Below are 21,310 nucleotides of genomic sequence, written 5' to 3' on the forward strand. Positions count from 1 at the left end.
TACATAAACCTATCATGCTGTTAAATTACACAGAAATGTAGCATCAGTATTGAGCTTATCAGGCTGTTCAGATGAATAAAATAAAACTGCTCAAGGTAGCTATATATTTGGTAGTATGATCTAACACATGCATCTTGAATGTATTATTATTATTATTATTTTTGGCATTGTGATGGCAGATAATGAGCTCGCTACAGAATTTGTGAGCAATTAGCACAATAGAGTTTCAATCTTTCACACTTAAATTTTTTGGCTTTCATTTTCATTTTTCATTTTCATTTTCACAGAACTCACAAAAGAAGACTGTGGAGCTTTGGTTGTTCAGTAGAACACTGCTGTGATTACAATGCTGTATTTTTAGAATCTTAGTTTCACTTATATTTTATCTATGTTGTTATTTTCATCTTCTGAGTTTTTTTTAATATATTTTCCATTACCTTTCAAAGGCTGAAGCCACATATGAGTGACACACACATGGAAGCATGCAGACACACTTCTGTATGAGGTGGTTTCATACGCCTCGTAGCGCTGACATCATCCTTGTCCACTGCTGGTTAGGAGCCTCTGAAAGAGGTTTTGTTTACATAGACAGTAATGGTCTTTGGAGGAGGGGGAATTCCTTAAAATATAAAACCACAGAGGGAAGGTGGTGGTGTTCATGGGTGTGGGGGGAGAGACAGAGGAACCCCCTTATTAAGAGTCTTTTTCCATATCCACTCTAATGTGCCTTATATTAATGTAGTTCAGATTGGCAGCTGTGTCCTGTAGTCAAAACACCCTCCACCGCTGGCAGCATTTGGGAGCAGGGAAACTCGCGCCAGTCACCATGACCCCACTTTCTGCCCGACTTTGCACTTCTGGAACACACACTGCCCCACTTTTAGTCTACAGGGTTTTGTTTTCCTCCATTTATCCTCATATGCAATGGACAAACATGGACATGAAGGTTCCCAGTTGAATACCAGTTCAGTTAACTTTCACTTTAAGACCAAATGTTTCTAAAGTCAATGCAAAATTAAGGTTTGCACAAAACAATTACAACAAATGTTTCAAATGTCATGTTTTGAGAATTCCCAGGTTTCATATTAACAGTCTTTCCATATTTTCCATATTTTCTCTCTTCCCAGACTGAAACTGCTCATTGATCAGGAAAAGACATACCAGGAGAGAAAGGAGGAAGAGAACAATAAGAAAGTCACAAATCTGAAGGACGAGCTGACCAAGCTAAAATCCTTCTCATTGCTAGTGGTCGACGAACAGCAGCGGCTCACAGAGCAGCTGACCCAACAAACAACGAAGGTCCAGGAACTCCAGAATACTGCCACTCAAGCCCAAGAGGAGCTGAGCTCCACCCAAACCCGATTTCAAGAAGAGGAGAACAAAGTCCTTCGCTTGGAGGAGGAGTTGCGCAACCAAGCCTGCCATTTCCACCAAGAACTGGAAGCCATGACTGCCAAACTGACCAGTGAAGATGCCCAGAACAGACAGCTGCGGCAGAAGCTCTCCGCCCTCAGCCGACAGTTAGATGAGCTGGAAGAAACCAACAAGACCCTGCACAGAGCGGAGGAAGAACTGCAGGAGCTGCGGGATAAAATGAGCCGAGGGGAGTGCGGTAACTCCAGCCTAGTATCAGAGGTGGAGGAGTTGAGGAAACGAGTGCTTGAAATGGAGGGAAAGGATGAAGAGCTGATCAAGATGGAGGACATGTGCAGGGACCTCAACAGAAAGCTGGAGAAGGAGTCAAACCAGAGCTGTAGCTTGAAAGCAGAGGTGGACAGACTAAATCACAGAATAATGGAACTTGAAAAACTAGAAGATGCCTTTGGAAAGAGTAAGCAGGAGTGCAATTCACTGAAAAGCAACCTAGAGAAAGAACGGACCATGACTAAACACATGTCCAGTGAACTAGATGTGCTGAGAGTCAGAATCAAAGAGCTTGAAGCTACCGAGGTTCATTTGGAGAAGATGGAGCTGTCGCTGAAAGAGGATCTGACAAAACTGAAAACACTGACTGTCATGCTGGTGGATGAGAGAAAAGCCATGGCCGAAAAGTTAAAGCTGATGGAGGACAAAGTGCAAAACAGCACTGGCAAACTGCAGGCAGAACAAGACAAAGTCAACACTGTCACTGAAAAACTGATCGAAGAAAGCAAGAGAGCTCTGCGGTCAAAGGCCGAACTGGAGGAGAAGATGTGTTTTGCCACTAGAGAGAGGGACGAGCTCAAAACTAAGCTGAAAGTGGAAGAAGAGAAAAACAGTGACCTTCAGTCCAAGGTCAGCATGATGAAAAAGCGGCTTCAGTCACTGGAAGCAGTGGAAAGAGAATTATTGAGGAACAAGGCCAAAGAGGAGCACACAAAGAGCCCAGTTTCTTACCGCTACCAACAAGAAGACAACAAAGTGAAAGATTTGACCCAGGAAGTGGAACGCCTCAGGAGGAAGTTAAAGGAGGTGAAGGTGGTTGAGGGTGATCTATTGAAAACTGAAGATGAGTTTGAATCCCTGGAAAAGAGATATTCCAATGAACAGGAACGAGCAAAAGCCTTGATGGAGGAGCTGGAGATCTCCAGGAAGGAACTGTCCAAGTTCCAGTTGGCTGAGAAAGAGGAATCCAACCAAGAGCATATACTGTATAAACGTCTGAAAGAGGAAGAGGCCAAATCCAGCCATCTTACTAGAGAGGTCGAAGCCCTCAAAGAGAAGATCCATGAGTACATGGGCACAGAGGAATCCATCTGCCGCTTGAATACAGACCACACGACCCTACAGAGAAAACTCACCCAGCAAGAGGTCAGGAACAAAGAGCTGGCCAGAGAGATGGAGACCCTTACACGAGAACTCGAGAGATACCGCCGCTTCAGTAAGAGTCTAAGGCCGGGCATGAACGGAAGACGTTTCTCAGATCTCCAAGTCTCCACAAAGGAGGTGCAGACGGACCAAACAGACAGCCTATCCCCAAATTACAAGAACCTTGTACCATTGGAACGTGCCATGGTCAACGGAAAGCTATACGTGGAAAGCGATCTGGAGGAAGAGGTTAATTACAATGAGATCAACCTCACAAAATGCACTCCTTCACACATGAACAATGTCAACAATCTTAACAACAACATGAGAAGAGTCAGAGGCCCTTTTCTTAAGACTAGAGAAATCCAGCATCCAATAAATGGCATGACACAACCGAGACAGAATGGTAATCATGTTCAACAGGGAGACCTGTTCCTTGCACACAGTCCTGGACAACCCCTCCATATCAAAGTGACCCCTGACCACGGGCACAACATGGCAACTCTTGAGATCACGAGTCCCACCACAGAGAACACCCAGTCCTATACAAGCACAGCGGTCATCCCGACAAGCGGCGGCCCTCCAAAACAGCGCATTACGATCCTCCAGAACTCACCAATCTCACCTTCCAACAAGCCCAAGGGTTCTCCTCCTCCTCCGGAGAGTCCATGCACCCCAGGCACGCCTGATCGCTCCATGTCGCCGCTCACTATGGCAGCCTATTCGCAAACTCTAGCTTCGGAGTCCTGCGGATCGGTGACCCCGGACCGAGCCATGTCGCCCATTCAGATTGTGTCCGTTACCACCGGAAGCCCTGACCGGTTGGAGCCGATAGAGCTTGTGGGAGGTCATACGGTTTTCCGTGTGAGCCCGGAAAGGCAGAACAGCTGGCAACTGCAAAGGTCCAACAGCTCAGGTCCGAATGTCGTTACCACTGATGACAATAAAATCCATATTCACTTAGGGAGCCCCTACATTCAAGCTGTAAACACCACAGCCAAATCCATCCCGTATTACTCCCTCGGGCCGGAGCAAAGGATCCCTGTGCTAACCAGTGGCACTCCAGCCAAAGGAAACAACAAAATCACAAGCAGCATCGTGATAAAGCCCACATCCAGTCCAATCTCACGACCCTCACAAATTACAGTAAGTAATATCTGTGACTGACCCAGACTGACTAGTGTTTGATTAGTGACCCTCCCCTGATCTCCTCAGCCGGCACCGTGATCCTCTCCAGACCCTCAGATCTGACCGCAGTAGCGGCTAACCAGTGCAACTGTACTTTCTTGTGTTGGTTTGATTTGTTGGTTTCTGTTTGATTAATAATGAGATGTTTATGTGCATGACATGTAAAACGAAAGCAGAGAAAACAACACATAACGAGAAAACAAGCTCTTGTGCTTTTTCACTTCACTTTTAGGTTAAGTGCACTTACTGTTTTTGCTAGATAGCAAATAATCCTGTACCATTAAAGTTCACTGATTGATGTACAATTGCATTTTGGGTTTATTTTCCATTTTCCACTCACTTTTTTTTTCTGTTAATAATTAAAATGAGAATATTAAAATTAGCTTAATCTAATATTATTTTAGGTAGTGAGAAACACATGCACATTAAAGCAAAGAGATGTTTATGATGTAATACTGCATGATTTATTTTTAGAAAAACATTTTAATAGAAAACATTCAACCACTAATAAGACATATAGTATTACGTTTCTGGGGCAAATTAACCGAATCAGCTCATATTATATGAAATTGTGAGGTAAACCTCACTTTGTGATCATCAGTTAAGAAGAGGAGAACACATCTGCATGAGTTCGATTTATTGTCTAATGTCATATTTACTGGCCCGGTCCAAAACACCACCATCATCTTTCACACTTCTTTCATGATATCATGGAAAACATCACCGTCTGCATGACCATTCACCGCTGCATGAGATTTGACTCCAAAGAAAAGAAACATTAAAGCTCTGCTGTGTGTTCAAGTTAAAACATTAATTTGATGAGTTTGCATGCACTGGTCAAAAAAGATGAAAAGTTTTTGGCAGTAGTGTATTAAAAATAAATAACCATCAAACACAGTAACATTACAGCTTCATATATATACAGTCTTTTTAATAAATTGGAGCACATGAGTGAATTAGCACTCATGAACATGGACTGTATGAAGCATTAAAGGGATAGATCACCCAAAAATGGAAATGTGATGTTTATTTGCTTATCCCCAGGGCATCAAAGATGTAAGTGCCTTTGTTTCTTCAGTAGAAAACAAACAGAGATTTTTAACTAAAAACGTCATCATGTAATTAAGTGAATGGGAATCATGGCTTTGAGAGTAATAAATAAATAAATAGTTACACAAACCAAAACAAATTAAACCCTGCGGCTCGTGACGATACATTGATGTGCAAAGACATGAAACGATCGGTCTCGGATAGTCTTTATATTTGGTATTTATTTTTATACCTCTGATTCACTGCAATGTCTGAACCGTCCCGAGTTTGTTTGTGTCTTCTTCTTCTTCTTGCTTTACGGCAGATCGCAGACTGATAATCCAATGGTCCATTTGAGAAATAGGTGACGGTAATGCACTTATAAGTCTGCGATCCACTGTAAAGCAAGAAGAAGAATATGTAAACGCGTTCAAGACAGTTCAGGAAAGAAATTGAACAGTATTTATATAGTTTTCTTTACATCTGATTCACTGCAGACTGATTGTTTCATGTCTTTACACATCAATGTATCGTCACGAGCCGCAGGGTTTAATTTTTGTTTTTTGTTTTTTGGCTGTCAAAGCTGTGATTCCCATTCACTTACATTGTATGACTGACAGACTGCAAAGTTTCGAGCTAAAAATCTCAGTTTGCGTTCTACTGGAGAAACAAAGTAACTTACATCTTGGATGCCCTGGGGATAAGCAGATAAACATATAATTGTCCTTTTTGGGTGAAGTATCCCTTTAAATTGATTTAGGCTGGAATTGGTGCCGTCTGGAGTGTGTATCCTCTGGTTGTCTGGCTAAACAAACTGCTGTTCATGGAGGGCTTGGGAACAGCTGTGATTATGAAGTGAGACGATGTCTCATCAGCCCCGTTAGTGAATCACCCTCAAACACACACACACTCGTTTAGCTTGAATCGATGCAGTATGTGCACTAGAGATGACGTGAACCTCGTTACCAAGAAACACAAATGACATGTTGTGCCCGATGGGACTGAAGGAATCATTTCCTCATTTGAGATGCTTTTCATGTGATTTGATGATGACTGATAGGATATTTAAACACAGACCTAACCAGACACACGATTACCCAGGGTGGCTTACTGCCCTTAAAGTTGATTCAGCTGATTATTAGCTGAAGTGTGAGACCAAGTTTAGGTCAGTTTAGGCTTTGATTAATGATGAATCAGAAGAGTTACTTGGTAAAGCATCTCAGATGTAGCAGCATGTGTGACGGGAAGCCTTCAACGTTATATAACGTTAATAAAATGTTTCTGAGAGTTCTTTCAGAAGAAAAGGATTGTTTGGAGGCGGTTCTCTCAGCGGTCCTCTGAAGCCCAAACAAAAGCCTTGTTTAGTTTCCATGGTGACAGCAGCTCGTCTCTGGAAGCTCCTGCTCGTACCACACTTTTAATTAGCGGTCATTATGTGCATCTACATGCCCTCTGACTCCATCCGCAAGGGTTTCTTCTGCGTTACTCGAGCCGAGAGCACAGCGTGACACACATTTGAACATTTTTTATGTGTGACGCAAATCTGCAGTTGGTTTGGTTTTGGAGAGCTCATTTAGAAAGTTCTCTGCAGACTTCTAGAGGCTGAGAAACATCTCCAAATCCACTGCAGAAGATTCTGACATAGGGTTATGAACAAACGCTCTTCCAGTAACATTAATGGAACGTTCATTCAAAGTTATCTGAACGTTCTTCAAATGAAAACATTATTTATACATCAGTTATTTAATTTTTTTCTAAAACATTCAAAAGTAACGTTCCCATAATGTCTGAAAACGTAACGTTTAACTTAATGTTGCAACATTAACCAAGAAAACACATTTTTCATACATTAAGTAAACTAGAGAACATGTAGAAATGTTCATCACTGAATAGGAACGTAAGCCAAACGTTATCAGTACATATGATTGTAAACTGTATAGAAATGCATTAGCAGCTGTGCAGCAGAGGGAGACTGTGACGTACTTCCTCGACTCTCCTGCGCTGACGTCACTCTCTGGAAGAGCATTAGTGCTGATCGAGCTGAAATAGATCCGTCACACAAACCTCAGGAGACGACTGCAGAAACACTCGTCTGTCTGCACTAAGACTCCTGTCTCTCTCTCTATCTTTCTGAATAACTGATCCAAACAAAAATACATCTCACATCGACATATTCATCATTCTCCCTGCACAGACTCATGTCAGAGTTTCTCAGCTATAACCAATTCGATTTTTCTTTATAGGTGAAAAAATTATGACAAGTAAACCATTTTTTCGAAGCCTTCTTGATTATGTTTTGCAGATAAGGGCATGTTTGTGTGAGAGCATGAAGTCTGGTGTGTCGTTGTGTATGGAGCTGATCGGTGTTTGAGAGCGCCACCTTCTGGTCCCCTCAGCACCATACACATCTGTCTAAACCTGTCCCAAATACTGGGTGAACTTTAGATTTCGTCTTGAAATTTGGTGAATATTTCTCATTCGGGGTCAAGAATGTACATGCAAAGCTATTTGCCAAAAATCAACATTTTGAAAAACATTGAAGAAACTGTTTTTATAGCTTGTCAAACACCAAAATATTAAATACATAATATTCAAGACTTGCCTATTCGAGGTTGTTTTCGGATGTTATTTTTTTGTATCTCTCAACTCTTGCAGCACTGGAAAGAAACGAGAGAAACCCAGTTACTCTTACAAGGGTTTGAGAAAAATACAATATTATTACAAAAAAGAAAGTGAAAGTTCACATTTTATATTTATTTTTTATTTGTGCATCTTATTTTGAACAAAAAATATGTGGGTCAAATTGACCCCTCACACAATATAAATACCACAATAAAAATAGATGGAAAATTAAATTATTACATTTCTCACATATTTTAATTTATTTTTGTCTTTGACAATAGAGATTTTCTATTTTTACACAAGTCGTATAATCTGTATAATCTGTATTTGTAACTGCCAGAGCTGGGTAGATTACTGAATATACTGTTACATTCATTGTAATTAACAACATAAAGTGTATTAAACATAACATTACATCAAGGTTTTCCAAACTGGGGTTCATGAATTTAATATTAAGCTAATAATGAATTAAATCAGAAAAAAAGTCATTTTAAAATGACATCAATCTAAATAAAACACCTACTAAAAAATGCAATATGTTGTTTGTTTACCTGCATGTGATGTGATCATTGACCAACATCAGTGAACCACCAACACTGAAATGTGATGCGTAATTATTAAAATATTTATGTTAAGATATCAGGGGTTCTTCGAGTAAATATATTAGGTGAAAGATGACAAAACGTTGAGAATTCCTGCATTACATATATATAAGAAATAATAACATTTTAATGTGTTTGAAAGACAAAAGCCTTCCAAAGACACAGTAATATATGGTTAAATAACCCACTGAATGATAATTCAGAAATGTTCATCAGTAGAGTAATCCAAGAGGAATGCTGTGTGTGTTCATGTCCTAAACTGAGAGTCTTTCTCTTTGGCTCCTGACAGATGCCTCTGGAATCATTCCGGCGTCCTGGACCCACCAGGATTCCCAAACCCAAAGGATCAAACAGCGCCGTCCAAACCCCACTGAACTCTGGGAAATGTGTGTCTAACAGCCTGAACCTGAACCAGCCAACCAAATCATGAGCGAAGCGTCCACACGCCTGAGCCGTTCTATTTATTGTGTTTAGCTTTGTTTGATCACTTTTGGTGCTGTAACGAGACTCTATATCCAGCCGTGTTCAGAAGTACAAAGACACTGTGATTAAAAACCCTCATCTTTCACTTTATGGTGCTGAACTTTGCTCTCACTCTTTTTCTTTTGACAAAATGTGATTATTGCACTCATTAAATTGGTAGTTACCGCTGTTATGGTTTTGAAGCATTAAGTATTTTTGATGTATGATATCTGGATGTTAATAAAATACCTTTTATATCTTGCTCATCAGTTTGAAACACAATTATTGATTGTGATAACATTAAATCATTATTTGGCCCCCTGACTTTAAATGGAGGTAGAGTTCAAATGAATTTAAACTCAAATGAAAGCCTTAACTCACAGTTTAGTCGATCCTGAGCTTCTACAGCACAGCACTGGCGTCAGACCAATCAGATTGTCGCCTCGCATCATAGAGCCAATCAGAGCGCACGAACGGAAGCCCCGCCTGCGCGCTAAATGTTGTGGGCGGGGTCTGGCGGATGAATGAGTGCAGAGCGCGCGCTCTCGGCGCCAAACAGAAACTTTCCTCCGCGCTTCATCGCTGTTTAATGATTTGTTTTATTGATGTTCTTCAGATTTTTTCTTTCTTTAGGTTTCATCGGTGTTTTGAGTCGAGTTCCCGAAGGTTATTTTAGTTTCACGCTGAAAAACTGAGAGTTTATCGCGCGTTTCGTGCAGGAAGAGAAGAAAGAGTTTAAAATGGCAGATGATTCTGATCAGAGATCAGTTTTAATGGAGATCCCAGAACCACAGGCCAAGATCACAGGTGAGGACATCTTCATCATCATCATCATCTTCATCATCGTTCATCAACTTCAGGGTCTCAGTGCTGAAATTATTAAATCGGTTGCTGCTGGGATTCGGTAATATTTCAGTCCCTCAGATTTTTAAAAGTGGTGTTTCACTAAAATTAAGCTTTTTTCTTGGTAACCCCATTATAATGGATAAAAAAAATAAGATTTTAGTAAGTTTTAGCCTAAAATAACGTCTTACATCAATCATACACCAAGCATTTTGTCATATCTCTGAGAAAATTATTAACTAACGTTAAATGTGCAGTGTCTATTTTTTGTCAATAACGTGAGCATTTATTTGTGTTTTTCTTATTCTTTTATATATATATATATATATATGTATATAAACTCAAGAGACTTTGAAGTCCCTCAGTGTAGACTCTAACACTAACTATTCTACGCAGGGCCAGATTAACACTTTGTTGTACCCTGGGCAACAATATTCAAGAGCCCCATCATCACGACCCCAGGATCACCATAATATGGTCATATACAGAATATATTACTGTAATATACAGTAAATATACTCAATACTTCAAATTCTAACTGTCATCAGGTGTATCTTGATTTACAAATATTTAAATGCTCATAGAACTACAAATGCACTACTATCAAAGACATTCACTCACATATGATGCTATGAAAACAAAACACATCAGCATCTGTATAATCTGGTAAAATTGACCCACTACATTGAGAGGGAGGGAAATATCCTCCATTTTCACAAAAATGAATAAATAAGCAACCACTTTCGAACCATTGTTTATTTAACAACATTTATCCCCAATAGAAATGTATTGAATTGATAGAGCTATAACAGAAGATCACAGACAACACATCAAGAAACAATTTGGTCCTCAGCTCATTTTAAGCAGAAATCACCCTGACAGGGTGACCCTGTTAGCCTGACTACGTCAGACTTCCTACTTCCGCTCAATTTCATTTCGCTTCTGTACTCAGTCTGATACAGCGTCAGAGCTTTCTGTTTGCCACCGGTCTGGAAACAGCCGGGCCAATCAACGACCAGAGGGCGGGCTGAGAGCCGTGACGTAGATGCTAAGCGCCGAGTTTTACATTGTAGGTTAGAGAAATCGAAAACCGAAACGACCGCGGAAATGGGAAACGAGACACGGGATGCAATTCGCTCTGTTATGGAGAACATTCAACTCTTTTTCAATCTGCAAAAGTCGTTTACAGCCATGTTCACTCCGGTATTTCGCTCGCATCATCATGTGTTTACAACAGGTTTACAGTGGAAGTTCAATCATAGATTTGAGTTCGATGCATGATGTCTGTGCTTCGATGCGGCTGTACAGGCGAATAACATGCGTCTTAACTAAACGTATCTGATTGGCTTACGGGTAACCAATGATTTTAAACTTCAGACAAGCGCCCCCTAGCGAGAGAGAAAACACTTCTCTATTATGCCATTCCAGACTCTGTCTACGAAGCAAAGTGAAGTAGCAGAGTCTGGTATTACCAGGCTATGACCCTGTTTCCCCAGAATTCAACAAGGCAATCAAGTTATTAGTCCAACACAAACAATTTGAAATCTGCCAGTTATCCCTCCACAACAATTTACAGCATTTTAATGAAGCTGGCACCTCAAGGAAAAAATAAATAAATAAAATGCAGTATCACTATTATCTGCTTATAAACATTTTTATCCTTAGCTCATTTTAACTTGTTTTAAAATAGAACAACAACATATCACAGCACAATTAACCAGTTATACATTTTAGTGCTACATAAACATTTAGAAATCTGTCAATTTCTCTGAAGAAGACAAGACAGAAATAAATGCTACATAATCTGGCAAAACACACAATTTTAGTCCTAAATAATGACGAAGTGCATGTTTGAATTTGAAATGCTCTTCGCTCTCGGGGCTGTAAACGTAAGCTGGCGGTGTAGAAAAGTCCTGGCTAGCTGAGTTGTCCTCGTCGTTGACGGAAGCTGACTTATCAGAACTGTCGGCAACATTAACAGGAGTGAAGGAATTGCCTATTTTAGGTACGTTATATACTTAAAATTTTCTGCGTTTCTGATGTCCTTTACTTTTTTAATTTCCGCTTCGCGCTCCCACTTAGCTTCTCCATGTCAGATTTTTTTCTGTTGTAGCAACGCCTGTCGCCTGACGTAACCCGCTCGGCGTAACATTTGACCCACCTCATGCGGACTGACCAATGAGGAGAGGGTCTTAACTTGAGGCCCTCTCTTCATTGGTCAGTCCGTATGAGACTGACTCTCAGCCGCTCTCAACTCACGTTCAAAGTCATTAAACAGCGCAGCGTCTCTCTGTGCAGCGCAAAAGCCCGTGTTTACAGTTTGTTTAATATAAAGCGGGAGATACCAGATACAGTATTTTGCTTGTGCCCTTGCTGCCCTGGGCCCTTTAGAGGTCTTGGGCCCCTGGGCAATTGCCCAGTTGCCCGTATGGTTAATCCGGCCCTGATTCTTCTAGGGATGGGCATTCGATTAAATTTTCTTAGTCGATCGTCGGGAGAATTAACGATCGACTATCGATTAATCATTAATATTTTTATAATATAATTAATTATTTAATTTTTATAATTAAAAAATGCAATGAATACAAAAATACAGCGTGTTTTTCCTCGGTGAGACCTTTATTACAAGATCAACTTGTGGCAGACAGTTAAACTACGTTCAGGCAAACCGAACATATATCCGCGTGCATATGCAGTGCTCTAAAGCAGCGGAACCTGCAGCTGCTAGCAGGCGTTCTTAAACAGAGACCTCATTTGTTCCTAAATAATAATAATGATAAAAGAATCATGTTAAACAATAACATAAAAAAAAACATTATAATACTTAGATCTGACAGATTTTGTCAAAATGTAACTCAAAACTATCCAAGCCAGAAGAAAAGGCCAGATATTAGCCTTCCTAACAATTACGCTAGCGTAACAAATTATGCTACTTAAAGCCTCATGAAAAATAACTAACTTTAGTAACTAGCATACAACTTCTGCACGAGTCTACGGATTTTTGTTGAGAAATACCGTATAAGCATGTTGATATGATCTGGTGTCAGACGCCACCGCAACCATGGTGACCGTCAGTCCAGCTGCCGAAAACACCCACTCTGAGGGAACTGACGTTGCCGGGATGCACAGGTACATCATTTGAGTCGTGGCCAAGTTGTACTTAAACACCCCATCGCAATGTTTGCAGTTAACTAGTTCGCTTTTTAAATCAAAATGGTCCCACGCCACACTTCGCCGTGACATCTTCATGATTATTCTTTGAAATCAAAACGGAAGATCACAGATAACCGAGTAGGGTGTCAAATATTGCACCCTGGTGGTAAAATATTTAATTGCTGCCACACAGTGAAATTCATTTAATTGCTTCAAGACTCGCACTACGCAACGCAACCTGCATTAGATAAAAAAAAATGCTTTAGATAAATCGATAACAAATTAACATGATCGAGGAAAATCTTAACGATCAATTATCGATCGTCGATTAATCATGCCCATCCCTAGATTCTACGCCAATAAGTTAATGATCCACTCATGTGTGACATCATTTATCAGAAATGACGTCACTCAGGTCTCTTTCATAGTGCTGCAGAACATGTTTAGTAGCATCACACTTGTTCATATTTTCAGGCTCAACCCAAGCTCACAAGTATATAGAATAATCTTATATATGTCCTACACTACAGGAAACACAACTTGAGATAGGGTTATTTACTTCATTTATTAATTTATATATAAAAAATATTGTTGATGTTGTTTAGATCCAGAAAGAAGGAGGATAAGAGAGAAACCGCACTGAAAACATTCCTTCAGATGTGTGACCGTCTTCAACTAAAAAACAGTGAAGACAATCAAGATTGAAAACATTTTTTGCTGATTACCATCCGTCTAAAGCAATAAAATTGTCTTTATATTTGTATATATATATTTTACAAACATAAAGAGACCATAGACGCACTATCTGTCTGTTTTTAACTTAAGTCCTATAAGAAGGATATAAAAACATTGATAGATGTTATGTTTGTTAGCATGTGTGTTTATAACCAGGTCTGTGTAAAATCCTTTTTAAACCAATTCAGTTTTGGGTCTGAGAGTAAAATATGTCTAAATCTGAAACGAAACCGTAAATCATAAAAGATCTTTAATGCTTGAGGTGGGAAAATGAAGTGTTGATGTTAGTTTGGTTATAGTCGTGGAAGTCTTCTAACACCGAGGAACGTCCTGGAGGTTATTTCTGCAGCGCTTCATAGACATACAGAGCAGAATTAAACATCAGTGATACAGAGTTTCTCATCCAGTCTTAAACCACAGCAAGCTCTCGAGATGAAGCTGACCATCATCATGATGAAGATGAGGATGAGGATGAAGGTCTTGTGTGTCCACTGCTGTATTTCTCCTCATCGCTGTCCTACATCTCAAGCTTCATTACTGCTCTTCCTCCCGCAGGACGTCTGAGGAGATCCTACATGGATGTGCTGTCCGGCGGAGCGAGACACGGGAGACGGGGACACGTGTGTGTGTGTGTGTGTCGTGATGTCAGGACTCTCAAACACTCCTCAGTGTCTGAAGTGGACACAGGTCCAGAGAGACGCCGGACTCCAGGCCGTTTGGACACGTGTGTGACGTCCGTCTCCAGACACCTGCTCAGAAGTCTTCTGCTGGCCGAGCAGGTGTGTGTCTCTGTGTGTGTCTCTGTGTGTGTCTCTGTGTGTGTCTCTGTGTGTGTGTGTGTATGTGTGTGTGCGTGTGTATGTGTGTGTGCGTGTGTATGTGTGTGTCTGTGTGTGTGTGTGTGTCTCTGTGTGTGTATGTGAGTGTGTATGTGAGTGTGTATGTGTGTGTCTCTGTGTGTGTGTCTCTGTGTGTGTGTGTGTGTGTGTGTTACACTAGCACCCCGTGACCCTGTCTTCCGTGCTCTCAGTCCGTTCAGATGGCGTCCGTCTCGCTGACCTCTGACCTCAGGCTCTTACTGGAGGATCTGCATCAGAAGAAGAGCAGTGTGTACAGATCCATCCCATACTCCCGTCTGGGCTCCAACAGAGACGCACACTGCTTCAGGAAAGCCCGGCCTCAGCTGATGGCCTTCAGGGTGAGAACACACCACCGTTACGCTCTTCTGCTCAAGGCTGCATTTATTTGATCAAAAATAGAGTAAAAATCATAAAATATTACTCCAGTGTAAAACATCTGTTTTCTGTGTGAATCTGTGTTAAAGTGTAATTTATTTCTGTGATGCTCCGCTGTATTTTCAGCATCATTCCTCCAGTCTTCAGTGTCACATGATCTTCAGAAATCAGAATAATATGATGATTTACTGCTCAAGAAACATTTCTGATTATTATCAATGTTGAACACAGTTGTGCTGCTCAATATTTCTGTGGAAACTGTGAAACATTTTATTTTTCAGGATTCAAAGATGAACAAAGTTCAGAAGAACAGCATTTAATTGAAAAAGAAATCTTTTATAACATTAGAAATGTCTTTACTGTCATTTTTAAACTATTTAATTCATCCTTAATGAATAAAAGTGTACATTTTTTGTTCTCCAAACGTTTCATTTGTAGTGTATCACAGTTTCTACAAAAATATTCAGCTGCGCATCACAGAAATAAACTACAGTTTAACAGATATTCACAGAATTATAACGGAGCAAGATTCGTTTAGTTCATCCCTTCTCTGGGAATCAAACCCATGTGTTTGGTGTTGCTAGCCCTGTACTGGACTACAGACTGATGACAGATGACACGTACACAAGACGACTGTGATGTAATGAGTGTGTGTGTGTGTGTGTGTGTGTGCAGCGCTCGTGTCAGGACGGAGGCCGTCTGCTGCTGCAGGAAGCTCAGTGGGAGAAGCTGCTGGAGTTCGTTCAGACGGCGTGTCGCTACGCCAGCGAGCTCCCGCAGTGGGAGACCAGCTCCCATAATGCACTGCAGGAGCACTGCTACAACACGCTAGCAGCGTTCTGTACCGCGGCGCTGAGGAAACACAGACCCACCGCACGCAGAGCTGGAGAACTGCTGCGCAGGTGAGCAAACACTCCAGCACACACACACACACACCTGCACACACACACACACACTGCAGGAGCGATGTAAAATGTGCCTTTTAAATAATGCTTTCAGTGCTTCTGATGGTTGTTTTTGTTCCCCGTAGGTTCAAAATGGCTCCGGTGTCGAGTCACGTGATCGGGCCGTGTTTAGAAGAGCTGGAGAAGATCCTGCAGGGATATCAGAGCGGAGAATCACACACACAGATCCTCCTGAGTGACGTCGCTGAGGTCTCACTGTGATGCACGTCGATCCGTCAGCGCACGAGACCCCGCCCACAGCGCAAGAGACCCCGCCCACAGCGCAAGAGACCCCGCCCACAGCGCAAGAGACCCCGCCCACAGCGCAAGAGACCCCGCCCGTCAGCGCACGAGACTCCGCCCAGCAGCGTGAGACCCCGCTCACCGGCGCACGAGACCCCGCCCACCGGCACACGAGACCCCGCCCACAGCGCTCGAGACCCCGCCCACAGCGCTCGAGACCCCGTCCATATAGATAGACATTTTGTGGACTTGAGCCAGCGCTGACATCACATCTCTAGGTATGTTTACATGGACAATTTTGCCTCCATTGGAGTGAATTCATTCTGATCAGTGAATCTGAACGTAGTGTTTACATGAACGCTATATAAAGTGATCGGGTTTATAAGCGTGTTTGTCACGAGCTTCTGATCAGATTTACTCTTTTGACCTGCGCACACTGCATGAATATAGTTTCCCGCTGTTGTCACATGCTGTTTTAAAAAGCACACGTGATATTTATCTACTTCTGGTTCTAGTTAGGCGACGATAAGCACATGAACTGTTGTGCAGTGCTGCTAAAAATACTCCACCCGACTCTCGCTGACCGCCATCAGCACGTGACATTACTACATTACTTGAATTATGTTTTTGTTTTGGTGCTGTATTGAGCAGTTGTAAATGTGTTTGTATGTGAATGTTTGTCTCGTCTGTTCGTGCTGCACTTTGAAATGTCTGTTATAGTTTGTAATAAATCCATTAGTTTTCTCTTAAAGGAACGTCTGGTTTCTCTTCTTGTGTGCTGTTAATGACAGACGGAGTCTAATGCAGAGGAAGCAGTAGATGCTCCTAACCCGTCATCATCAGGTGTTTCCTGCTGTTCTCAGATCAGTCACTGGGTGGCAGTCATCACACACTTCTGGGACTCACAAAAACTACAAACATGAAGAAGTTGAAATTTAAGGAAATATAAAAATACAGTTCTATTCTAGTATCACTGAGATACTATTATGCACTTTTTTAATTAAATTGTTTTCCTGTTTTAATTTTAAGATTCCGGTAGCATTAAATATATCTCTGTTTTTATTAAATTTGTTCAGTTTTAGATATTTTAGTACATGTTAACCTAAATGAAAATGAGAAACGAACCTTTAACTTTGTTTCACATGTAAGGAACACGTTTTCTTCATGGTTTTAGTTAGTTCTAATGTTAACATCTGTGTGGTTTATATGATCCTAATATTCTGATGGGATTGAGAGCGACGACCCACTCCTTCAGTCCAGCATCAGAGCGCTGTGGAGCAGGTGTCTCAGGTCTGATCTCTGGTCAAACAGACCGTGTTCAAGTGTCCGGCTCTGATCTAATGAGGAGGATCTGGACGTGGTCAGGAGCACTGGCACAGTTCAGATTCAGAGTCCTGTGAAGAACCAACTGAAACTAATACATCAACTGGAAAATAAGTTGTAATGTTGCATCAGTTAAACTGTTTAAACACTGTGGAAGATAAGAGTGTCACTGTTCAGGCCAGGTGAGGTCTGTGCTGTCAGATACATGTGGATCCGAATGAAAAGGGCAAAGGTCACAGAACTGATGAGGGCAGGAGGTTTCACAACTCTTTCAGCTGCAGTGGCACAAGTTACACATCAGGTCCAGAGGAAACAGGTGTGTGTGTGTGTGTGTGTGTGTGTGTGTGTGTGCTCGGCCACCTGGAGGACAAACACATCTCAGGGTGACAGGTCTGTCCGAGCGGAAAACACAAACACACAATAACCTTGTAAAGCAGGAAAGGATTTCAAACTTGTAATTAATAAGTTCACGCATCTTTAACTCTGTCTTTATTCATGAGCATCTGCCTCCTCTGACCCTCGGAGCCGATGGAGTTATTGCATATTAAACAGCTGCAATCAGACCGTTGCTCATTTCTCAGACTGCGGAGGAAGTAGAAATACATCTGAGGAAAGTGAACGCTGGACTTCCTGTTGACTTTCTCTGTCTGAAGATGATCTCCTCTCCGCTTGGACATGACACACGGACGGACGAGCCTGGAGCGTGGTGATCATCATTAATAACAGACTCATAGTGAGGACATTTGTACACACACACACACACACACACACACACACACACACTCGTTTGCCCTGTGGAGACACAGTTAAACACTCAGAATGATGAAGCAGTTTGTTCTGCTAGTCTGAGGCCTGCAGTGGGTCGACATGCAGCCGTGTGTGTGTGTGTTTTTGTGCGTGTGTGTGAGTGTGGGTGCGCGTGTGCGTGTGTGCGTGTGTGTGTGTGTGTGTGTGGTCTCCAGCAGCACAAACTGATATGGTTTTCATGCATGACTGCAGGACTCTGGTGACAAACACATGAACTCATGTCCTCCGTTTGCGTCTCGCTGCGAGAGAAGAGCCTGAACTCTGTCCATCAGTGTCTCAAGATCATACCCCAAACTGCAATAAATAAATCTGTCTGGCCAAAATATATTTTAAATATGGTAATATATATGTTGTAAACAGTGAAGCTATTTTTTTTTTAAACTGAAAATATATTTAGTTGCAACCTTAATAAATCAAATATATTTTAAAATACATTTCAGGGACAAGAAAATACATTTCCAATCCTACAGTAGCCTACGTTTAATGTAGACTTCTAGCTCACCAGAGATTATAAGATTATAATGTTTTATATTTAGTTTTAGCATGTTACTTGTTGATTTGTATTCAATTATGTGATTATTGTGTTCTTTGTACACACGTATTAAAAACAAATAACGTCTTTTTTCAAATGTGGCATATGTGAATGTATATGTATTTTAAATTGCTTTTAAAAATATATTTAAATATTTCAATTATATATATTCATACAGTATATATGTATGTATAACAGCTGATGATTTCGCCACATTCTTCACAGACAGACCAGAACGATCAGTCAGTTCTCATCTCCACACACACTTTCCTTTTGTCCCCTCACTGAAGCAGAAGTATCCAAACTTCTCCTCTCCAGCCATCCTAACATCTAGACACAATCCCCTCACATCTCCTCCAAGCAATCTCTCCTAGTCTTTTACTAGCACTCACACACACATCATCAACACATCTCTCCTCACAGACACCTGTGTACATTAAACACATCACTTACAGATAGCTGCAGACCTGTGTCTCTCAGGTCTTTCAGGGTGGCTTGGTATCCAAAGCCAACAACTTGTCACTGGGGTTCCTCAGGGATCAGTTCTGGGACCCCTCCTCTTCTTCTTCTCCATGTACACAACATCACTGGTTCCCATCATACAGGCACATGGCTTCTCCTACCATTGTTATACTGATGACACACAGCTCTATCCTTCATTTCATCCAGATGATCCAACGGTAGCTGCACAGATCTCAGGCTGCCTGGTGGACACCTCGGCATGGATGAAAGAATATCACCTACAGCTCAACCTGGCAAAGACTGAGCTTCTTGTCTTCCATGCCACTCCAACTCTACAGCATGATTTCTCCATCCAGCTAGGATCTTCTACAATTACCCCATCAACTTCGGTCAGAAATCTTGGTGTTATATTTGATGCAATTGCTATTGCAATAACATTGCAAAGACTGTTTGATCTTTCATCACACATGAACTCTTGATAAGCACGAGTAGGATGCTTTCAGAATCAAAGTCGTTCTTTCAGGTGTTTTCTAGAAGTCGTGATCTGTGCTAATTACAGAGTCGTGACGTCAAAAGACTAATTTGGCACGGGCTCCCTAGAGATTTCCCTCTGGGCTTTATAGCACACGTCCATCACGTAGACTCTGTTTGATGTCTGCATTTATATTTTCAAGTATTTTTTTTATAGAGTGTTTGCTCATCTGCAGTACATCAAAAAGGATGTTTCCTATCAGATGTTAAATAGACTTCTATTGTCAGTTCTTTCACATGTACAGCACATACATACAAAGAATTGAAATTGCATTACTCTCAGACCCTTGGTGCATACAGATAAGACTAGAGCATAAAAATACAGCTAGATATAGATTAAATATTAAATACAACTATACAAATAAGCACATGTAAAAAAAAAAAAAGTTAAATAAATAAAGTTAAGTAAAGCAACACATGGCAGATAGTGCAAACCAGTGAAGGGGTAAGTTCATCCAAAAATGAAAATTATGTCATTAATAACTCACTCTCATGTCGTTCCAAACCCGTGAGACCTCCATTTAAGATATTTTAGATTTAGTCCGAGAGCTCTCAGTCCCTCCATTGAAGCTGTGTGTACGGTCTACTGTCCATGTCCAGAAAGGTAAGAAAAACATCATTAAAGTACTCCATGTGACATCAGAGGGTCCGTTAGAATATTTTGAAGCATCGAAAATACAATTTGGTCCAAAAATAGCAAAAACTATGACTTTATTCAGCATTGTCTTCTCTTCCGTGTCTGTTGTGAGCGCTGCTGATGTGTTATCTTTGTTATTGGGCGCACCAGAAAACACGTCAGCAGCGTCACTGCAGTGTTGTGAACTGAGCTGTCCAAGCACATTAAAAGAGAGGTGAAGGGAAGGAAAAGATGTGGTAGAAAAAAGTGTACTAATAGGGATAACCGCACCCTGGAGAGGATTGTGAAACAAAACCCATTCAGAAATGTGGGGGAGATTCACAAAGAGTGGACTGCAGCTGGAGCCAGTGCTTCAAGAACCACTTTTCATGTTCATCATTTTTAGTTGGCAAAGATTTCTAAAAATCCTTTCTTTGTATTGTTCTTAAGTTATATTCTAATTTTCTGAGATACTGAATTTGGGATTTTCCTTAGATGTCAGTTATAATCATCAAAATTACAAGAAATAAACATTTGAAATATATCAGTCTGTGTGTAATGAATGAATATAATATACAAGTTTCACTTTTTGAATGGAATTAGTGAAATAAATCAACCTTTTGATGATATTCTAATTATATGACCAGCACCTGTATGTGCATTTAACTTTTCCGGCCTCGAATTGCAACCTGTCCCAACTTTTTGGAATGTGTAGCTTTCATGAAATCCAGAATGAGCCCATATTTGTCATGACATTTCAAAATGTCTCACTTTCAACATTTGATATGTTATCTATATTCTATTGTGAATAAAATATAAGTTTATGAGATTTGTAAATTATTCCATTCCTTTTTTGCTCACAATATGTACAGTGTCCCAACTTTTTGGAATCGGGTTTGTATATACTGCAGTTGAGTATCATCAGCATAACAGTGGAAACTAATCTCGTATTTTCTAATAATATTACCAAGGGGCAACATGTATATTGAAAATAGCAGAGGACCTAGGATGGATCCTTGTGGCACTCCATATTTTACTGATGATAAATGAGATGACACCCCATTTAAGTAAACAAAATGGTAACGATCGGACAGGTAGGATCTAAACCTCTTAAACATCTTAGAGCCTGCCCTTGAATACCTGTATAGTTTTGTAATCGATCTATGAGTATGTCATGATCTATGGTGTCGAACGCA

The 21,310-nt window shown here is 40.9% G+C and overlaps 2 protein-coding genes across 2 annotated transcripts in view; both read left to right on the top strand.

Annotated features, from left to right (window-relative positions):
* The window catches only part of LOC113055585 (filamin A-interacting protein 1-like), a 41,368-nt gene extending 32,416 nt beyond the window's left edge, over positions 1 to 8,952 (top strand). Inside the window, exons 5-6 of the mRNA XM_026221987.1 lie at positions 1,128 to 3,933; positions 8,518 to 8,952. Coding sequence (XP_026077772.1) covers positions 1,128 to 3,933; positions 8,518 to 8,658 — 2,947 coding nt within the window. The 3' untranslated portion in view covers positions 8,659 to 8,952. The remainder of the gene's footprint in view (positions 1 to 1,127; positions 3,934 to 8,517) is intronic.
* A 281-nt stretch (positions 8,953 to 9,233) lies between these two features.
* On the top strand, positions 9,234 to 15,875 carry LOC113055586 (uncharacterized). Its single transcript, XM_026221988.1, has 5 exons — positions 9,234 to 9,497; positions 13,977 to 14,200; positions 14,452 to 14,619; positions 15,332 to 15,558; positions 15,687 to 15,875. Exons 1-5 carry the CDS (start codon positions 9,431 to 9,433, stop codon positions 15,820 to 15,822), a joined length of 822 nt encoding a protein of 273 aa, XP_026077773.1. The 5' UTR covers positions 9,234 to 9,430; the 3' UTR covers positions 15,823 to 15,875.
* Positions 15,876 to 21,310: the final 5,435 nt, after the last annotated feature.

This window comes from Carassius auratus, chromosome 36 (genome assembly GCF_003368295.1).
Source record: "Carassius auratus strain Wakin chromosome 36, ASM336829v1, whole genome shotgun sequence".
Lineage (NCBI taxonomy): Eukaryota > Metazoa > Chordata > Actinopteri > Cypriniformes > Cyprinidae > Carassius > Carassius auratus.

Excerpts from the sequence above, each read along its gene's own strand:
- LOC113055586 (XM_026221988.1), top strand. The coding sequence starts at position 9,431 with ATGGCAGATGATTCTGATCAGAGATCAGTTTTAATGGAGATCCCAGAA. Across the intron at positions 9,498-13,976 it reads ACCACAGGCCAAGATCACAG|GACGTCTGAGGAGATCCTAC; the intron begins GTGAGGACATCT and ends TTCCTCCCGCAG. Across the intron at positions 14,620-15,331 it reads CTCAGCTGATGGCCTTCAGG|CGCTCGTGTCAGGACGGAGG; the intron begins GTGAGAACACAC and ends GTGTGTGTGCAG.